General features: G+C 56.7%; 8 protein-coding genes across 8 annotated transcripts; 3 read left to right on the forward strand and 5 right to left on the reverse strand.

Moving 5' to 3' along the window:
* Positions 1 to 743: 743 nt before the first annotated feature.
* Positions 744 to 2,641, forward strand: LY79DRAFT_509094 (FAD binding domain-containing protein; the record flags this gene model as incomplete). The annotated part of the gene is made up of 3 exons (XM_060554019.1): positions 744 to 1,018; positions 1,083 to 1,283; positions 1,387 to 2,641. The coding sequence occupies 3 exons, from the start codon at positions 744 to 746 to the stop codon at positions 2,639 to 2,641; spliced, it is 1,731 nt and encodes a 576-aa protein (XP_060417465.1).
* Positions 2,642 to 4,006: 1,365 nt separating this feature from the next.
* On the reverse strand, positions 4,007 to 4,588 carry LY79DRAFT_49369 (uncharacterized protein). The gene is made up of 2 exons (XM_060553331.1): positions 4,065 to 4,588; positions 4,007 to 4,008 (listed from the first exon to the last, which is right to left on the reverse strand). The coding sequence occupies exon 1, from the start codon at positions 4,415 to 4,417 to the stop codon at positions 4,148 to 4,150; it is 270 nt and encodes an 89-aa protein (XP_060417466.1). The 5' UTR covers positions 4,418 to 4,588; the 3' UTR covers positions 4,007 to 4,008; positions 4,065 to 4,147.
* Positions 4,589 to 4,665: 77 nt separating this feature from the next.
* LY79DRAFT_587870 (uncharacterized protein) lies at positions 4,666 to 6,243 on the reverse strand (the record flags this gene model as incomplete). The annotated part of the gene is made up of 5 exons (XM_060560830.1): positions 4,666 to 4,878; positions 4,930 to 5,327; positions 5,381 to 5,918; positions 5,975 to 6,002; positions 6,065 to 6,243. 5 exons carry the CDS (start codon positions 6,241 to 6,243, stop codon positions 4,666 to 4,668), a joined length of 1,356 nt encoding a protein of 451 aa, XP_060417467.1.
* On the reverse strand, positions 6,061 to 6,790 carry LY79DRAFT_49275 (uncharacterized protein). The gene has a single exon (XM_060553326.1). The coding sequence runs from the start codon at positions 6,693 to 6,695 to the stop codon at positions 6,330 to 6,332; it is 366 nt and encodes a 121-aa protein (XP_060417468.1). The 5' UTR covers positions 6,696 to 6,790; the 3' UTR covers positions 6,061 to 6,329.
* Positions 6,791 to 7,606: 816 nt separating this feature from the next.
* Positions 7,607 to 8,010, reverse strand: LY79DRAFT_667197 (uncharacterized protein; the record flags this gene model as incomplete). Its single annotated transcript, XM_060563344.1, has 4 exons — positions 7,607 to 7,633; positions 7,701 to 7,782; positions 7,834 to 7,865; positions 7,915 to 8,010. 4 exons carry the CDS (start codon positions 8,008 to 8,010, stop codon positions 7,607 to 7,609), a joined length of 237 nt encoding a protein of 78 aa, XP_060417469.1.
* Positions 8,011 to 8,380: 370 nt separating this feature from the next.
* Positions 8,381 to 8,966, forward strand: LY79DRAFT_577188 (prefoldin subunit; the record flags this gene model as incomplete). Its single annotated transcript, XM_060559861.1, has 4 exons — positions 8,381 to 8,398; positions 8,453 to 8,584; positions 8,612 to 8,712; positions 8,774 to 8,966. The coding sequence occupies 4 exons, from the start codon at positions 8,381 to 8,383 to the stop codon at positions 8,964 to 8,966; spliced, it is 444 nt and encodes a 147-aa protein (XP_060417470.1).
* Positions 8,967 to 9,738: 772 nt separating this feature from the next.
* LY79DRAFT_587871 (major facilitator superfamily transporter) lies at positions 9,739 to 11,612 on the forward strand (the record flags this gene model as incomplete). Its single annotated transcript, XM_060560831.1, has 4 exons — positions 9,739 to 9,796; positions 9,852 to 10,048; positions 10,099 to 10,512; positions 10,575 to 11,612. The coding sequence occupies 4 exons, from the start codon at positions 9,739 to 9,741 to the stop codon at positions 11,610 to 11,612; spliced, it is 1,707 nt and encodes a 568-aa protein (XP_060417471.1).
* A 2,182-nt stretch (positions 11,613 to 13,794) lies between these two features.
* LY79DRAFT_481836 (uncharacterized protein) lies at positions 13,795 to 14,508 on the reverse strand (the record flags this gene model as incomplete). Its single annotated transcript, XM_060553270.1, has 1 exon — positions 13,795 to 14,508. A coding segment is annotated over one exon (714 nt), but the record flags the coding sequence as incomplete, so codon positions are not given.
* Between the last annotated feature and the right edge of the window lie 2,387 nt (positions 14,509 to 16,895).

A 16,895-nucleotide genomic window follows, 5' to 3' on the forward strand; every position in this document is an offset into this window, starting at 1 on the left:
AGAAGACACAAAAACATGGCCGCTTTTCCTTACCACTACCATGTCGCCATACCATTTCGGCATGCATGAGTCTCCACTTTCATTGTGCACGTCTCATTTTCCTCTCGGCCCCGTCGATATCTAAGCCTCCAAGTCACTTCCCTCGCACAAACAGAACCTCGTGTCGATCCTCGAGGTCAAAGCTGCTGGAGCTAAACAAACCCCAAAATGTCAACGGTGGATGTCCGTAGGGTAGGAAGGCCAGATCCGCAGACCCTGGTCCTTGGCCTGCTTCAAGGGGATCGCGCAAAGGTGGAGGGGGTGGCTCCGCATCCCGTCCCCCATGCTCACCATGCTATCCCGGAGCATCCTGCCCAAAAGGGGCGTCGATCCTGGGAACGGCCCCTCCTGGGGCAGTGAGAAATGGTGACGCCGTGGAGGTTGTCCGACGCCATTGTTCAGTCCAGCTTGATGTCGAAAGCCTCCATCCCCGTCCCCTACACCACAAGCCTACCGGTATCGCACATCGTATGTATGACGGCCCCATGCGCCGCCGCCAAGGGTCGATGCCGGGTCTCACAGTCCGTTTTCCTTCCCTCCCGATATAAAGACGACCCAATGGCCCTCCCGCTTCATCATGGCTCATCAGGAGTCCTCCCTGCAGCCCAGTCATTCTTTAATATCCCAACTCACTCCCTCCTGCACAGGCTCTCTCGTCGCTCTTTCGTCGGTGCGCCCCGTTTCCTGTCTCAGCCCTGTCAAAGATGAAGACCTCCGCCGTCATCGCGACCGCCACCCTGGCAGTCGCGCCCTTCGCCGCCACCGCCGGGCTGCTCCCCAAGCGCGCCGATAACGCCTCGTGCCGCTGCCTTCCCGGCGACGACTGCTGGCCCTCGACCTCGTCCTGGGACGCCCTCAACAGCACCGTTGGAGGCAAGCTCGTTGCCACGGTGCCCATCGGCTCCGTCTGCCATGACCCCACCTATGACGAGGCCGCCTGCGCCGCGCTGCGGGCGTCGTGGACTCTCCCGCAGACTCAGTAAGCCAACCTGGAGCCAGGCATCTGGTGGCGAATCTAAACAATCATGCTAACAAGACGCCAGCTTTCCCTCGTCGTCGTCCGTGATGCAGCCCTACTTCGCCAACCAGTCCTGCGACCCCTTCACCGACCGCACCACGCCGTGCCTGATTGGCAACTACGTCAACTACGCCGTCGAGGTGACGTCCGCCCAGGATGTCGTCGAGGCCATCAACTTTGCGCGGGACAACAACATTCGCTTCCTTGTCCGTAACACCGGTCACGAGTAAGCCCGTCTTCTCCCCTTTCTTTCTTTCTTTCTTTCTTCCTTTCTTTTGTACATGGCCACTCGCCTCCGTGAAACACGTCAGCTGACCCGCTCGGCCCAGCCATCTCGGCCGATCAACCGGCGCCGGAGCCCTCGCCGCCTGGACACACAAGCTCAAGGAGATCACCGTGACCCAATGGTCCGACGACCTCTGGACCGGCCCCGCCATCAAACTGGGCGCTGGTGTCCTCGGCTACGAGGTCACCGAGGCCGCCGAGGCCGCCGGCCTTGTCGTTGTTGGCGGTGAATGCCCCACAGTCGGCCTTGCTGGTGGATACATCCAGGGAGGCGGTCACTCGGCCCTCACCACCAACTTCGGCATGGCCGCCGACCAGGCGCTTGAGTTCGAGGTCGTCACCGCCGACGGCAAGATCGTCACCGCCTCCCGCGCCGAGAACCCCGACCTCTTCTGGGCCCTCAGCGGAGGCGGCCCTGGTACCTTTGGCGTTGTCACCTCCGTCACCGTCCGCGCGCACCCCGACGTCGTCGTCGGCGGTGTCGGCCTGAAGACCGCGGCTATTTACACGACCCAGGACAAGTGGTGGCAGATGCTCGACGCCTTCCACTCCCTCCTCCCCGGCATGACCGACCAGGGCGCCATGGTCGTCTTCCTCTACAACAGCAGCATCTTCGCCATCAACCCGCTGACCGCCTACAACAAGACGGCCGAGGAGGCAAAGGCTATCCTCCAGCCCTTCCTTGACGTCCTCGCCGACCTTTCCATCCCCTACTCCTCCGCCGCGACCAACTACACCACCTACAGCGACCACTACAACCAGTGGATGGGTCCCCTGCCTTACGGCCACGTCGAGGTTGAGTCCTACAACTTTGGCTCCCGCCTCGTCCCACGCTCCGTCCTGACCGACGACGCCGCCCGCGCCAGCTACATCGCCGCGATCCGCTACGGCGCCGACAACCACAGCGTCCTGGCCGCCGGTGTCGCTCTCAACGCCACGGCGCCCACGGGCGTCGACAACGCCGTGAACCCGCACTGGCGCAGCGCTTCCATCCATGTGCAGTACTCGACGGCCTGGAGCAACGCGCCCGGGGACTGGGACAAGATGTTGGCGGACCAGAAGACCATGACGGACGCCATCATCCCGCCCATCGAGGCAGCGACCCCGGGCTCGGGCAACTACGTCAACGAGGTCGACTTCAACATCCCCGACTGGCAGGAGAAGTTCTTTGGCAGCAACTACGACAAGTTGCTGACCATTAAGAAGCAGTGGGACCCTCAAGGTGTCTTTTATGCACTGAAGACGGTCGGCAGCGACGCGTGGAATGTCGCTGCCGACGGCAGAATGTGCCAGGCATAATGTTGATGAATGGCCATGATGATGTTTAGCGACAAAGGGTTGGATGCAAGTCTTGAATACATTGCCAATACATACATGGGCACGGGACACGGTGTTCCCCTGTTTTCCCCTTCAAGTGCCCGCCTATCTCAGTCACGCGTGCTACAATGATGTGATGTCCGCAACCAGGCTATGAGCTGATTTTGAATCAGTGAGCCCTCAGATACGACACAAGCGACTCGCAATCTGACCTTGACTCCTATGGCAATCACCTATCGCTGGGGCAGAGCCCTCGGTCTCCCGTAAGCCGGCCCCCTTCTCACAAAGGGCGTGGACTCGCAGTGACCAAGCGACAGAACCAGTAAGACCCGGGAAACAAGTGACAGTCCACTGAACCCATATTGGCGAATGTTCACCACTGTCGCCGTCATTACGACAGGCTGCTCCCCCCTCTCGCTCATGATTACGTGCGTTCCATCCCTCCTGACCCGGGCAAAGATCTCGCCCCCCCCCCCCCCCACCTCGGTTGTCCTTGTCAGACACGCGATGCATAAGCCCCCCCTCCCCCAGCCAATCCGTACGTGTCACACGGCCTCGCCAGCCCGTAAGCAGGCCGCCTAGTGCGGGAACAGTCAGCGAAACATACGTAGCACGGAGACCGTCGTCTCCGCCAGTCTCCTCTGTGTGGGTCCTCGGTGAGAAAGTCGGTATGCTTAACAGCAGTTCGCTGTCTGTGACCCCTTCCACAGCCTCGTCATGAACCGACGCTGCTTACAGGCGCTTTCGGTATCTGCTTGGACCGAGGCGGCCATGGCGGCTGGCTGCCTGGGGGAGGGGGAAAGAAAAAAGGAATGGCACGGATCAACGTTGCGAGGATAAAGGAGGGCGAATCCTGCTGCGGTCTCCAGCCAATCTTGAGACTAATCAGAGAGCCTCGTAGCCAGAACCCGACCACATGAATGTCAACATGAACAACACCTTGTCCCAGGCCTCCAGAGCCATCTCGTCGTTCGCCCGGCGCCTCTGCGCCCGCTGCCTCGAGCCGTACGAGTCACAGCATGTCTGCCACCACGCCCAGAGGCCTCTCTGCGGCGGCAGACTGACACGCCGCCAGTTTTGACCGCGAGGTGAGTATCGGTACAGCAGACACAAGACGCCTTGCCATGTTTTGTTGGTCTGACATGTATGCGAAGCCGGGCTTTGCGTCAATAGCAACAACACTGAGAGAGCCTCTGGTGGAAACGTCAATACGACTGAATTTCATGCGATTGTAAACTGAGCTCAACTTTCGTCTGAACGACTTCCGGAAACCAGCAAAGGTGGATTAGGCAGCAGGAATCAATATGCTGGGGCTTGTTTATACATACCACGCAACGACACGCCAACACGTAAGTCTTTCATCTCCATGCCAATGTTCAACGAATGACGGTATGCCATCATCAATACAGGAACAAGCAATGATCATACTGCTGGAAGGAGGGGGGGGGGGGGATGTATGGCCCAAAGGTACCTTAGCAGCAGATGGTGTCATGTTACAATGTATGTTCTTGGACGCATCATAGGAAATGGTTGATATCTACACTCGTAGAGAATCCACCTCTGGAGAAAGCCATGCGGTGATTTGGGGGAATATTTGCGTAATGATTGCTTCCCAAGTAAGGTATCACGTGCATCGAAGGGTTCGCAAATATTGGGTATTAATGTCTCATTCCGTATGTTTTTTTGTATGCCGGCCCCGAAAGTCATGCTGTGTATTGTACAAGCGTAAAGCCACGCAACCCAACACCGCCCAGCCATGCCAACCACACCCAGAAGCCAAACCTGAAAAGGAAACCCGAATGCCTATGTCGTTAACTAGCAACATCCCTCACCCATTCCTTTACCAGCCTTGACACCCATCAAAGCCACTGCAGTAAATCACGTTGCGTAGGGCGTCGCTATGCCCCCGTCGTCATACGCCGTCGCGAGAGACGCGGCGGTCCGTAGGAATTGAGCCTACCCAATGGCCCTCGACAGGCCAAAGAACGCCATCGGACAGAGCGTCTCTATGACTCTTCAGTCCGGCGGGGTCCTCGCTGAGAGATGGAGCCGCCGCGCTGGCCGCCGCGCCCGCGTCCACCACGGCCCTCGCCGCGTCCACGTCCGCGCCACTCGCCACGGCCACGGCCACGGTAGCCTCCCTCCCGGTCGCCACGGCCGCGGTTACGGCCCTGGACCTGGTGGAAGCCGTCGTTGGGGTCAGCAGCTGGGGTGGGAGCCTGCACCGCAATCAGTATTTCGGTCTGCTTGCAAATCGGGAGACAATATACCTCAGCCTGAACCTCGTGCTGCTCGGGCTGGTCGTCGGCCCAAGATTGGGTGTTGGAGGCAGCAGCAGGGGTGGCATCGACGCCGGTCTCAGTCTCGGCAAGATCGCGAGGGACAGATACCCATTCCTGGGACAGCGACATGCTGTTATCGGCCGCCTGGTCCCACTTCTCGCCTGCAGCGTTACCGGAGCCGCTGATGATGTTGGCGTTGCTGGGGGTCTCGGTGGCGTGCTCAATCTGACCGTTGGTGACGGCCGCATTCTCAGCCTCGATCTCGTTCACAGTAGCGTTGGCAATGGTGGGGTCGGTAACGGCCTCGGCAGCAGCGGTCTCAGTTTCGGCAGTCGCCTCTTCGAAGGGAGACTTATAGGCCTTAGAAGCAGCCTTGACCTGGCCGACTACAGGGGATCAGTACTTGGGAGGCATTATGAGGTCTAGTGGCTGTGCTTACAAGTCGTCTGGAGCTGTTCGCCGTTGACGCTGTAGGTCAGCTCGTCGCTGCCGTCGATCAGCTTCAGCATGGTGGCGACAGCACTCTCATCACCGGTGTATATGGCAAGCAGAACACCCTCGAGCGCGCGATTCTCCTCGATGTTGGGATCAGCATCCTCGGAGCGGCGGGCAGCAGCAAGACGGAGGAACTGTGACAGGGTGAGAAGCTTGCTGCTGATGGTCTTGCTGGAGTCGCCCTCCAGCTGGGCCTTGGCCTCGGCGACGGCAGCAGCCTTCTCCTTCTCCAGCTTCTCGAGCTTCTCGGCGAAGGACTTCTCCAGCTCGGCCTTCTCGCTCGCAGCACGAGCGCGGTATTCCTGGTCGATCTTCTTGTACTGGGCAAGCTGCTCCTCATACTGGGTGATCTGAGCTTGCAGAGCAGGCTTCTTCAGGTATTGAGCCTTCTGGTCGGCATTGATGATGCGGGAAGCGACAAGATCGTCGAGCGACTTGCCGGGGTTCTCGGCGATCAAGTTGTCGATCTTGGAGGCGTTGGTCTAGAGGATGTACTGTCAGTGGGTGTTTGCCACGGAGCGGATTATAGGACACGGACAAGTTTCTTGTTGGTGTTACGAATGTTCCTGGATGGCGCAATTAGTAAAAGACGCGCCGGAGAAAAACCAATTGATGGCTGGCGGCTTACTTCTGGATCTCGCGAATGTAGGGCGTCTCGCCAGACTCATCGGAGCCGTCAGCCCTCTCGGGGGCGGGAGAGGCAGTAGGAGCAGGGGACTCGGTGCGCTCGGCAATCTTCGCCTTCTTCTTCTTGGCCGACTTGGATTCGGCTTGCACCGCGGGGTTCTGAACGGGAGAGGCGGCCATGTTTGATAGCTTTGGTAGTGCGCAGCCAACAAGGTCGGGGTCGCGTGAGCTTAGGTGGGAATTTTTGGGGGTGACGTGGTAGCCAGCTATGGCAGAGAGCGCGCAGGAGACACAAGAGTTAACACACTGGGTTGCCTGTAGAGTTGATGATCGAAGGAAGAAGACCTAGGATCGAAGAAGGATATTCGAGTAGAGGCAGAGGAATGATGATGAGAAAGGTGGGTGAAGCACGACAGGTAATGTGGATGTGTAGGTTTAGGGCGGATTCCAATTCGGGGAGGTTCGTAGAGATCACTGATGCTGTGGAGAGTCAGCCGGTCTGTCGGCCGGGAGAAGCTACAAGGAAGAAAAAAAAGAAAAGAAAAAAAAAAGACCACCTTCAGTGAGTGCGGGCGCCCTGTCTGCCTGCACTGACTGCGCAAGCTGCCTGGACTTGGGCCCAAAGGTCCCATTTTCGGGGTGGTTTAGGTAAGATCCAGAGTAGGTTCCAGGAGCCGAAAGCACCCCTGCTGCCGGGCTCATTCCCTTTGCCTTCCCATAAACCCCCTTGTATCCACTCCCCCAGCATGATTCTAGAATTGGCAAGAAGAAAAGATACATTGACTTGTACTGCAATGGGGTCCAGTTTCAACATGTACGGACACCTACATAATAGGTACCTACGTAGGTGTTTTCAAGTGTAGAACTAGCTTTCTTGATACACGGCATGTTGTCGCATGCATCGGTTCATCCTATAGCCCGCGACATGCCATCTCTACTCACTGCATGTTTTTTCTGACCTCAATTGTAAGTGACATATCCGACAGGGCATACCGGCAGCCTTGCATGGGTCAACACCCAAGATACATGAGCGCCATTCCCCCGCACTTAATCTGCGTCCGACAGCCATTCAATGGCTGACAACAGCATACGCGTGACTGCGGCAACAAATCGGCCGACAAACGGCGGATTTGTATCCCTTCACCGCGTCGTAACGTCTAACGACGCTCGTTTGGCACTCTTCAGACGAACCGCCCTTCTCAACCCGTATCCATCCATTGGCGCCATGTTTCTCGATGCGAGCAAGACGCCAACGCCTTCGAGGTATTACGCTGTGGCTCAGGCTCCTTCCGCTGCTAGACGCCCTCATCACCTCGTTAATGAAATACTAACGGCTGATTGCGTCGTGTTCCTCTGCGCGGACGGCCCTATCGCACTTCAAGAGTCGTCACCCCTGGTATACGCTTTGTGGCAACCCCTACCTTTCCAGTGGTCGAAGCCGCATATACAGAATTGGGTGGCCTAAAAACACTGGAAACAGGGGAGAGATATCGTGATAACATGTTGCGTACAGTATTACTTCGTTCATCGGAGGGTTCGGCATTCAGCCCCTGAACTTGGTCAGAGTATCCTGCCAAGTACGTTATTAGTCTTCTGGCATTGAATTTGAAGGCTTGGGCGCGATCGAAGATACATACCGAGGTCACCTTCTTCACACTGCGTGCAGTGATGCCTCTGTCCCCAGACTTCTTGGACTCAATAGCTGCTTCCTTCACAAGTCTAGGAAAGTCAGGGCTTGGAGCCATGTGATCAATCACGTCGGCAACTTACGTCTGCATAAATAGAACATAGTCGAGGTAGATCTATTCCCTTGTTAGCGGCGCGTACATGACACGTCGGCACGCCACTGACCATAACGTCGACATTTTTGCTCAAGTTACAGTTGGAATGGGCTTTGATGATCTTTTTTACGGTACCTCGCGGGTATGCCTTTTGACCGGGCGCCATGATGAGGAAGCACGATCCGTAGAATGCGGTGTTGTTTGTCGATGTTGTTGAAGGGTCAGGGTCAGAGTCGGAAGCGCTGTGATTCGAAGTCGCGCGAATTCGGTGTGACGTTCCGGTGTGGGGGAGGCTGGTTTGTTTTGTTTGCGCAACCGCAGCACAGACGGCAGTTCCCGAGGTGAAGACACACCTTGATTGAACGTCAATGTCCCTCTTTCCAGGGCCGTGCATAGCCCCTCTGCACTGTGGATTGATACTGTGACCATCCTTCTCAGCTTTTTGGAAGCTCCAGCCAGAGCATCAGTCAATCGATCCCAGCAGCTTCGGCCACATCCACGTCTAGTATCACAGCGTCGCACTACAAGCCGCCAATATGTTGTCACGGCGCATGGTAAGCAAGATGCCAGCATTTGCTCGTTGATCATACTGACGCTGTTGTCTGCAGCTTACCAAGGCCGACGAGGAGTCCGTCGGCGACGAGGTGGAAGTCAGGAGAGAGGACCAGGACAAGATCAACAAGTTCAGCCGACTACACCAGCGGGAGCTCGTTATCGAGGAAGAGCTCAAGAACAAGAATGTGAGGCGTGACCCACCATTCTGACAGGAGACACAACCTAACCGCCGTGGCGCTATACAGAAGGAAAAGGAAGAACTCGACGACCTCAGCACCGAGCTGGAGCTTGCCGACGAAGACGAGGCAGTACCGTACGCATTCCGCAACCCATCACAAGGCTAGCTGGCATGCAATACTAATGCCGAGCCATAGATACAAGATCGGCGACGCCTACTTCCATGTTCCGCAACCGCAAGCGATAGAGATGCTTGAGCAAGCGTCGGCCAACATCGAGAAGGATGTCGAGGGACTGGAGTCAAAGCTGGAAACAATCAAGGAAGAGATGACCCAACTGAAAGTTGAGCTGTACGCCAGGTTCGGGAAGAGCATCAACCTCGAGACATGAATCGATGACAATCGGGACAAACCAACATTATATCGCATTTGCACCTCCGGCTTCTAGGCACGATGAAAGCGAGGACGAACAGGCCAGCAAGTCGGCAGACTTTTGGATAAGATATTCCGTTGTCTCATGCAGTGATGCAGCAAGCACAAGTTGAGACGTCCGCAGCGGCCTGAAGTCCGGCTTGGACTCTCTCAATGATACCGCTATTACATGCCGTTTTCGACGATGCAACTTGGCGGTGTTGCCAGTCACCTTGTACGGACTGTAGCGTCAAATTGCGTCATATCAAAGCCAACTGACCATTGTGGAGGGGCGGCCCCGAGGAGGCTACGGGAAGGAACATCGCCGAGGCCGCATAGAGCGGCCTCAAGGACTAAGTGGGTCTGCGAATCGGCTCCGAGCCCAATGACGAACCAATGGCAGAACGCGCCCTTCCACCCACCTAGTGTCCCTTCCCCTCGTCAGTCGTGACGGGGATAAGACCTTCGTGCTGTGCTACTTACGCCCGGCCCAGTCACGAATGCTTTTTCGGGTTGCTAAAATGTAGAAGAGACGGTGGGAGCGAGGACTAGACTGTCTTGATCCACAAGGGCCATGTAGCATGCATGCAGTCCCCGATTTTCGGGCCTCTGGTCCCTTTGGGTTATTAATGATCCATCCATGTTCACACGTATTTGATAGGGACCTCGCGCCCTTCCCCCCTCTTGCCTTTGAGATGGAACCCAGACACGTAGTCGCAGCATCTTGCCAACGAGATTGGTAACGGTTTACCATGCCCACCCCCCGCGAATCTGGTTTGGTCGATGGACAAAGTCTGCCGGATCTGCAACGTAAGTACGCCTGTGACTGAGACAAAATAGCGTCACCATGTCTAATTCACTACAGATAACAGCTCATCTTTGCCGGAGACTGCGAGGCGGATAGGCGAGGATGAGGCGCGCAGCAGATACGAGGCTCGAGCCGAAGAGCAAGGCTTCGACAAGAAACCGGCTGCGAGCCCAAACTCGTCCGGTGACGAAGATGAGAAGACAATAATTTCCTGGGATGAGGGTGATCCAGAGAACCCGTACAACTGGTCACATGTATGTTGTGCCAACTCTCAACTCCCGGCTCAGCGACTGACATGCCCAAGACCAGGAAGTTCCTCATTCTCTGCTTGACTATGATGCAAGTCATCAACAGCACCATGGGCTCGGCTCTGCCTTCTAATGCGATCCCCTTCATCACAGCTGAATGGGACATCACGAACGAACAGCAAAAGGTCCTACCCATCTCTGTCTTTCTCATCGGCTACGTCTTCGGCCCTGTTGTCTGGGCGCCTCTCAGCGAACACCTCGGCCGGCGCACGCTGACAATCATCACCTTTATTATGTTCACCATCTGGACAATGGCGTGTGCTCTGGCGCCCAACTGGCCTGCGTTTCTCTTTTTCCGCTTGTTTGCAGGGGTGTTCGCAAGCTCGCCAATCGCCATTGTGGCCGGCATCCTTTCGGATATCTACGGCAACACACAATCCCGCGGCCGTGCCATGACCGCCTTCATGGTTGTAAGTTCACTCAATCAGCCAAACTACGAACCCGGTCCAGGAGGCACGGCTAACTCTCGCAGACCACCGCCTTCGGCCCTCTCTTCGCCCCTATCGTCTCCGGTTTCTGTTCCCCCACGATAGGCTGGCGCTGGTCCTTTTGGATAGCCCTCATCTACGCCGGCGTAACGTTGGTGCCAATCATCTTACTTCCCGAGACCTACGGCCCCATCCTACTCTACCGCCGTGCCCGAAAGATACGCAAACTCGATCCTTCCGCCAACGTTGTTGCACCCCGCGAGATGGAACGCACCGATCTCAAGCAGCTGGCCAGCGTGGTGCTAACCCGTCCCGTGCGAATGTTGGTTTCGGAACCCCTCGTCACCTGTACCTGCGCATACCTTGCCCTGGTCTATGCAATCTTCTACATGTCTTTCCAGGCATTCCCCATCATTTTTCAGAAGCTATACGGCTTATCACCCGGCGTGTCTGGGTTGGCGTACCTGCCCATAGGTGGCGGTTCGATTATCGCGGTTCCGATTTTCATCGGCTGGGAGCAACGCCATCTTCGTGCACAGCGCGATGGCTCCAGGTGGGCGAAACAGGAAGAGTTGCGGCGTCTTCCTCTGGCCTGTGTCGGCGGCCCGCTGTTCTTCATATCTCTGTTCTGGCTAGGCTGGTCTTCAAGGGAGGGTATCAGTTTCGTCGTGCCGATGCTGGCGGGGATCCCCTTCGGCGCAGGGTTCATGCTCATCTTCATCGCCCTGCTTAACTACCTGACCGATGCGTACGAAATATTTGCGGCTAGCGCTAACGCCGCGGCCTCGGGTAGTCGGTCCCTGCTAGCTGTTGTGTTGCCGCTGGCCACGACGCGCATGTTCAACGAGCTGGGGATCGCGGGGGCGTGTAGTCTGCTTGGCGGGCTGAGCGCCGTGATGTGCGTCATTCCCTTCATCTTCATCTGGAAGGGCGAGCAGATCCGGGCCGGATCGAGATTCTGCATTGCGCTGCGCGAGAGGAAGGCCGAGATGGAGAGAAAGGTCGAAGAGCAGAAGCAGAGGGAGGCAAGGAGGACATGGCGGCAAGACATTTCGGGAGGTCAAAAAGCGGAGGAGGTATAAAGGGAAACCCGAAAGGTCTCGGAAGAACGGCCCCAGAAGAACAAGCATTGTACATCTGGTTTAAAACTGCCTCGTCAGCGGCGAGGAACCACGAAACACCAACCACGTCAGGAAACAAACTGGTCATGATGAAGACGTACGCACGCGGCAACCTGAATAGCAGGAAACTATTGGCATTTGAAAAAGGCGGCACCGGTGGCGTTGAAAGCAACATTTCATCTAGCTACCACTGCTTGAACCTGTCCGTTGTCAAAGAGGGGTATTACCAGCCATGGCCTAAGAAAAGCCAGCAGAGCACATATGAGGCGGGAGTAGGGAGCTTGCATTAGGTATGAGTAGAAGAAAGAAAAGGGGGAGTAGGACGACTCTGGTCTCTAAACAATCATAAGCGTAAGCCTGCATGGGAAACCCGAAGCCGTCAGCAGTTTGCATTGACACGTGGGTGTTGACTGATAAAGGTACACCTTGATAGGTCTTGTAGCCTGTTTCCTGCCCTTTGAATGCCATGTATACGTAGATCGAGGTGAGAGCGCACTCACCCGCTCCTCCTCCTGACAAGGAGGGGGTCCTCAATTTCAGTTGCCCATCTCAGCTGGGCGTCATCATTCGGTCTCCATATCGGCAAGCTCTCCCATCCGTCAGCCGCGACTGCGCCCTGAGCTTCATCGATACCCTTCCTCTCCATTTTGTGTGTTTACTACGGAGTAACCCCAAACCAGCAGCGGTAGGGCGCTGAATGGTTGAGACACACTTCAACGCGCCGGGCAACCTGATACAGAACACCACCGCCACCGCCATCACCATCAACAGTGTTTGCCCGTGCCTGCAGGAAATAGGCACCGACTTGGCGCATAGAGCAGCACGCATGCACAGACAAACCCAAAGACACCGGCCAAGAATTGCCGCTAGAGGGAACTCGCGGAACTTATTGCTCGTCCAACAGATAGAGGCAGCCACGTGCTGCCCGTGGCCATCTCCGTACCCGAAAACACTTACCAAAGGCTTAACGCCGCTGAACCTCACCTCCCGCAGAGACTAAGATCGACCTCAGGCCTGGGCATCCCATGTCTCACTGGTACAGTCAATATGAGGCGGTTGAAATAAGGTTTCAAATGTTTCACCCAATCGTTACATTCACAACACAGGGGGGGGGGACTACATGTCACCAAATCTCATCCTCATGGCTAATACGTCTCAAAAAATAGTAGTGTACAAAAAAGAATGGAAAGGTTGTCTGAATGTTTCTCCTGCCAAACACGGATAGTGAGTCCAGAATGGATGGACGTTACCCGGCAGGGTAAAACGATATCTGTTGATCCCCAACGACCCGCTACGTGAATGCAATGATGCCGTTGATTGTTTCCCACAAACACTTAACACGAAAATATGGTGCGACCCAGACGGACGCCTCCCCGGCATAGAATCACCTTGTAGGAGTGACGCCTTTCCCTCGTCTAAGCGTAACAAAAAAAAAAAAACACCTCACCAAAAAGCAGGCAGAATCGAAGGCATAAAGACGAGCTTGGTTGTATTCCCCCCTTTCGTTTCTTGTGTTTCGGTTGTACAAAAACTCGTTTTATTCTTCACTCCAAGAAGTGTGCAATGTATACAAGACAATGTTGGCAAAGAAGGATATGTGTTTGTTCATGAATCATAGATTCTTCTCATAACCAAAGATAGACTTGACATGGGGGGGGAATCTACATCAAACACTTTAGAAGAGCTTGTTCGAGCGCTTGAGACCAGTAGGCTTAGCGGCGCCGGCAGAGGCGGTGCCGTTGGTCGGGTAAGGGGCGACGAGGACGGTGGTGGACATAGTGACAACGTCGTCCTCGGCGGGGCAGTCATCCTCGTCGTCGCTGTCATCGTCGCTGTCATCGCTGTTCTCGCCTCCAGCGTTGGCTCCGCCAGTGATGGCGGCAGCAGCCGGGGCGCTGGTGGTCACGCTCGAGGCGGCGTTGGCAGCGGCGGCGGAGGTAGGGGCAGCGGCGGCAGAGGTAGGGGCAGAGCCGCCAATGGTAACGTAGACGGTGGAAGCGGGGAGAGTGACGGTCACAGCGGCGGGGCAAGAGCACTCGGCTTCGGCGCCGATGCCAGTGCCGGAGCCGGGGGAGCCAGTGCCGGAGCCGGGGGAGCCGGCACCAGTGGGGTTGGGGCGCTTGACGGTAACAGTGCGGGTGTTGGTGGAGGTAGCGGTGACGGTAGTGGTGGGCTCCTCGGTGCCGACAGCGTCTGCGAGGCTAGTGGCAGCAGCGGCAGGCATGGTGACGAGGATAGTAGACTCGATGGTAGTGGGGATAGCGGTGGTGACGACGGAAGCGGTAGACCCCTTACCGACGGTCATGGTGAGAGTCTTGGTAGAGATAATCTGGGTGACGGTGGTCACGACATCACCATCCTCAGCAGGGCAGTCGTCTTCATCGTCGCTCTCGCCATTGCCGCCAGCCGTGGGGGGGCTGGTGACGGCTGCGTCCTGGGCAGACTTGGTGACACCGGCGGTGTTCAGGGGAACGGAGGGAGCGGCGGTGGGGGTGGTAACGGCGGGAGCGGTGAGGGTGGAGCCGGGCAGACCGCCGGTGGCGTGCTGGTTGACGAGTGACTTGGAGATGCTGGCGGCCTCGGTGACGGGGCAGACGGTCTCGGTCAGGACAACGGTGTTGGTGACGACGTAGGTGTGGAGGTCAGAGGCGGAGAGGGTGGCGCTGCGAGCAGGGCAGTTGGTGATGGTAGGGGCGCAAGACGTCACGGTGGCAACCTCGGTGATCTGGACGGTGAGGGTGGTGAAGCCGGCAGAGGCGGTGGAGTTGTCGCGGCGCCAGTGGAAGTGACGGGGCTGGTGGGCGGAGGCGCTGGCGAGCGAGGCCAGGAGGCCGACGGCGGCGATGGTGGACTTCATCTTGATGGTTATGTTATTTGGTTGTTTTCAACAGCTTCTCGGATATCTCCACAAGGGTAGACGGGATTGTTCGGATCGAGGATCGTGCGTGAAATGGGCGAAAGATCAATTTCGCTGGATATCAAGTGGGCGGCAAGACACAGTTTGCGCAAAAGAATGAATAGTTGACTCTTGGAGTGAGCGTAGGTAGAGCTGAAAGAATGTAAGGCGTCCGAGGACTAGCAACGAAAGACTGTTGATGCGGAGAGAAAGAGAGAAGAGATGGAAAGAGCAAGCAAAAAGAGAGGATGGGGAGGAAGATATTTAGAAGACGAGAGGTAGGTCAGAGTCCTTTTAGCCCGTGGAGCCCACGAGTGGGCATGCGTGGGTGTGAGCTTGGGGGCCGCGGATTTGTGGATGGGATCGAAATCCTCGAGGAAGGGGGAGGAGGGGGTGTGGCACCCTAGACCGCGGGGCCTTCATCTTGGACGACCAGGTTCGGGGCCCGGCCGAGACTAGTTTGCGCTTGCAAGACCAACTCAGCAGAGGGGAGAGGAGGAAGCATCGTGTGCCCGACAGCCCCGGCCCGTCGTAGGCAAGGTAGTGAGTCTTGGCCGTGGTTCGGCGGCATACATAGTAGGCGCATCGCAGCGCATTGGGGGTGGGCCAGACATGGGCCAAGCACTTGCTTGGTCGGCATGAGATGACATGGGTTGGAGCAGCCGCCCGAGCATGTAAGCGTGGTGGCAGGGCAAGACAGGAAATGCGGGTTGATGAGATACGGTACCGTGGATGGGGGAGATAAGGTAGCGTCGTCGTCGTCGTCGTAGTCAAGCACCAGGGGGTGGGTCCAAGAACTCCCAAAAACCCTGCTGGTTCGATTCAGGGGTCTAAAAGGACCACTTCTGACCTTGGTGAGATGGGCTAAGGAGGAGACGAACAGCAGCCAACATACCCGCACAGCCTTCGGCGTTGGTACTGGGGGGGCTCGAGGTGAAGCCACTACGCTCCATTTCCCTGCCCCCCCCCCCTGCTCATATCAACTGCCAACCCACAGACAAAGCCCTCTTCATTAAACTTCAGGAGTGAGCAAGGCCCACCCGCGCCGGTGACGATGGCAGTTCGGATGGCAGCCGGGTAATGTAAATGGCGATGGTGACAGCGTGAGATGGATGGCTGATTAGCGGTCTTGTTGGTGCAAACCTTGGAGCGGTAAAGCTGGATTGATGTCAGTGTAAACTTTCCGTACGAACAGATGTACGTGTGAGTTTGTTCGTGAGTCAGATAAGTTGAGTGGACCGTTGTGTAATACAAATGTACTTGCCTCATTTGGCTCCTTCCCCTTCCCCTTCCCCTCGTTTTCGTCCTTCTTTCTTGCCTTTCGGAGTCGTTCCGTTTCCCCCTTAACCGAACAAGGCGTTGCGTGGCGCTTGGCCCGCTCATCCCCTGCCAGCTGTCAGCTCGACTGTTTCCAGTCACGACCGCTGGTCAGGACTCGCCAGCGGGCTTCTGCCAGCTGCCTGCCCGGCTTACCCCTGTCGGGTGTGCTCCTTGTACGTCTGTATTCCCGTTCTTCCAATGCAGGTACCGCCGAACATGAGACGCAAGCGTGGCCAATTATCTAGACCCACACCACCCCGACCTCGGCCATTGATCACGGTCCACATCGTAGCGACGGGCGCCCACCCCATATCCTGGCGCCTCTCTCTTTTTCCCACCTTCCTCCCCCTCTCCCGTACGAATACACACCGCACCACAAGGTGGGTAGGTATTAAATTGACTTAAGCTACCTTATTTCTTGCTGCAGGCTTCCGTGCAATTCCATCCGTAATCTGGTCTACTCATCTCGAGGGGGCGGGGGTTTCTATCGTGCTTCTCTGCAGATGCAGCCAGCGTATACTACAGACAAGTTGCCGGGCCTTCTCTCTCTCTCTCTCTCAGATCTTTGCAGATCCGGCTGGTGGAGAAGGCGGCTCAGAGATTGATGGATGTGGTACGGATGCTCCTCCACACTGGAAACTAGTTTATAATCGCCCGTGCTAAGACTTTTCTTGCATGCCTGTCCTAGTTTCCCTCTCGCCTCCAAGGGTCCCACCCGCTCGTTTTTCGCTCATCTTCTTTTCCATGGAAAACGACGAGAAAGGCGATGGACGATGGTCGGTGGAAATGACCCGTTGTCCTCCCTCCCTCACCCCGAGCCATGTGCCCCGCGCTACATAAAGCTGAACCATCTGTGCCATGTCTCTATTGTGCAGAGCCATAATCTGTGGCATGCGCTGGTGAATTGCGCTCGGTCCATGCCGGATCGAATCCGTGCGCGCGCACCCGCCAAGAGGATGAATTGACAAGCCCACATGTAGTAGACCGAGCCCGTGTTCAGTGTGAGGGCCCCCGAACCACCGTCGTAC

The sequence above is a fragment of the Colletotrichum navitas genome (genome assembly GCF_030913465.1).
Source record: "Colletotrichum navitas strain CBS 125086 chromosome Unknown LY79scaffold_11, whole genome shotgun sequence".
Classification (NCBI taxonomy): domain Eukaryota; kingdom Fungi; phylum Ascomycota; class Sordariomycetes; order Glomerellales; family Glomerellaceae; genus Colletotrichum; species Colletotrichum navitas.

Coding starts and splice junctions, on each gene's coding strand:
- LY79DRAFT_49369 (XM_060553331.1), bottom strand. CDS start 4,417: ATGGCTGGGCGGTGTTGGGTTGCGTGGCTTTACGCTTGTACAATACAC.
- LY79DRAFT_49275 (XM_060553326.1), bottom strand. CDS start 6,695: ATGGGACCTTTGGGCCCAAGTCCAGGCAGCTTGCGCAGTCAGTGCAGG.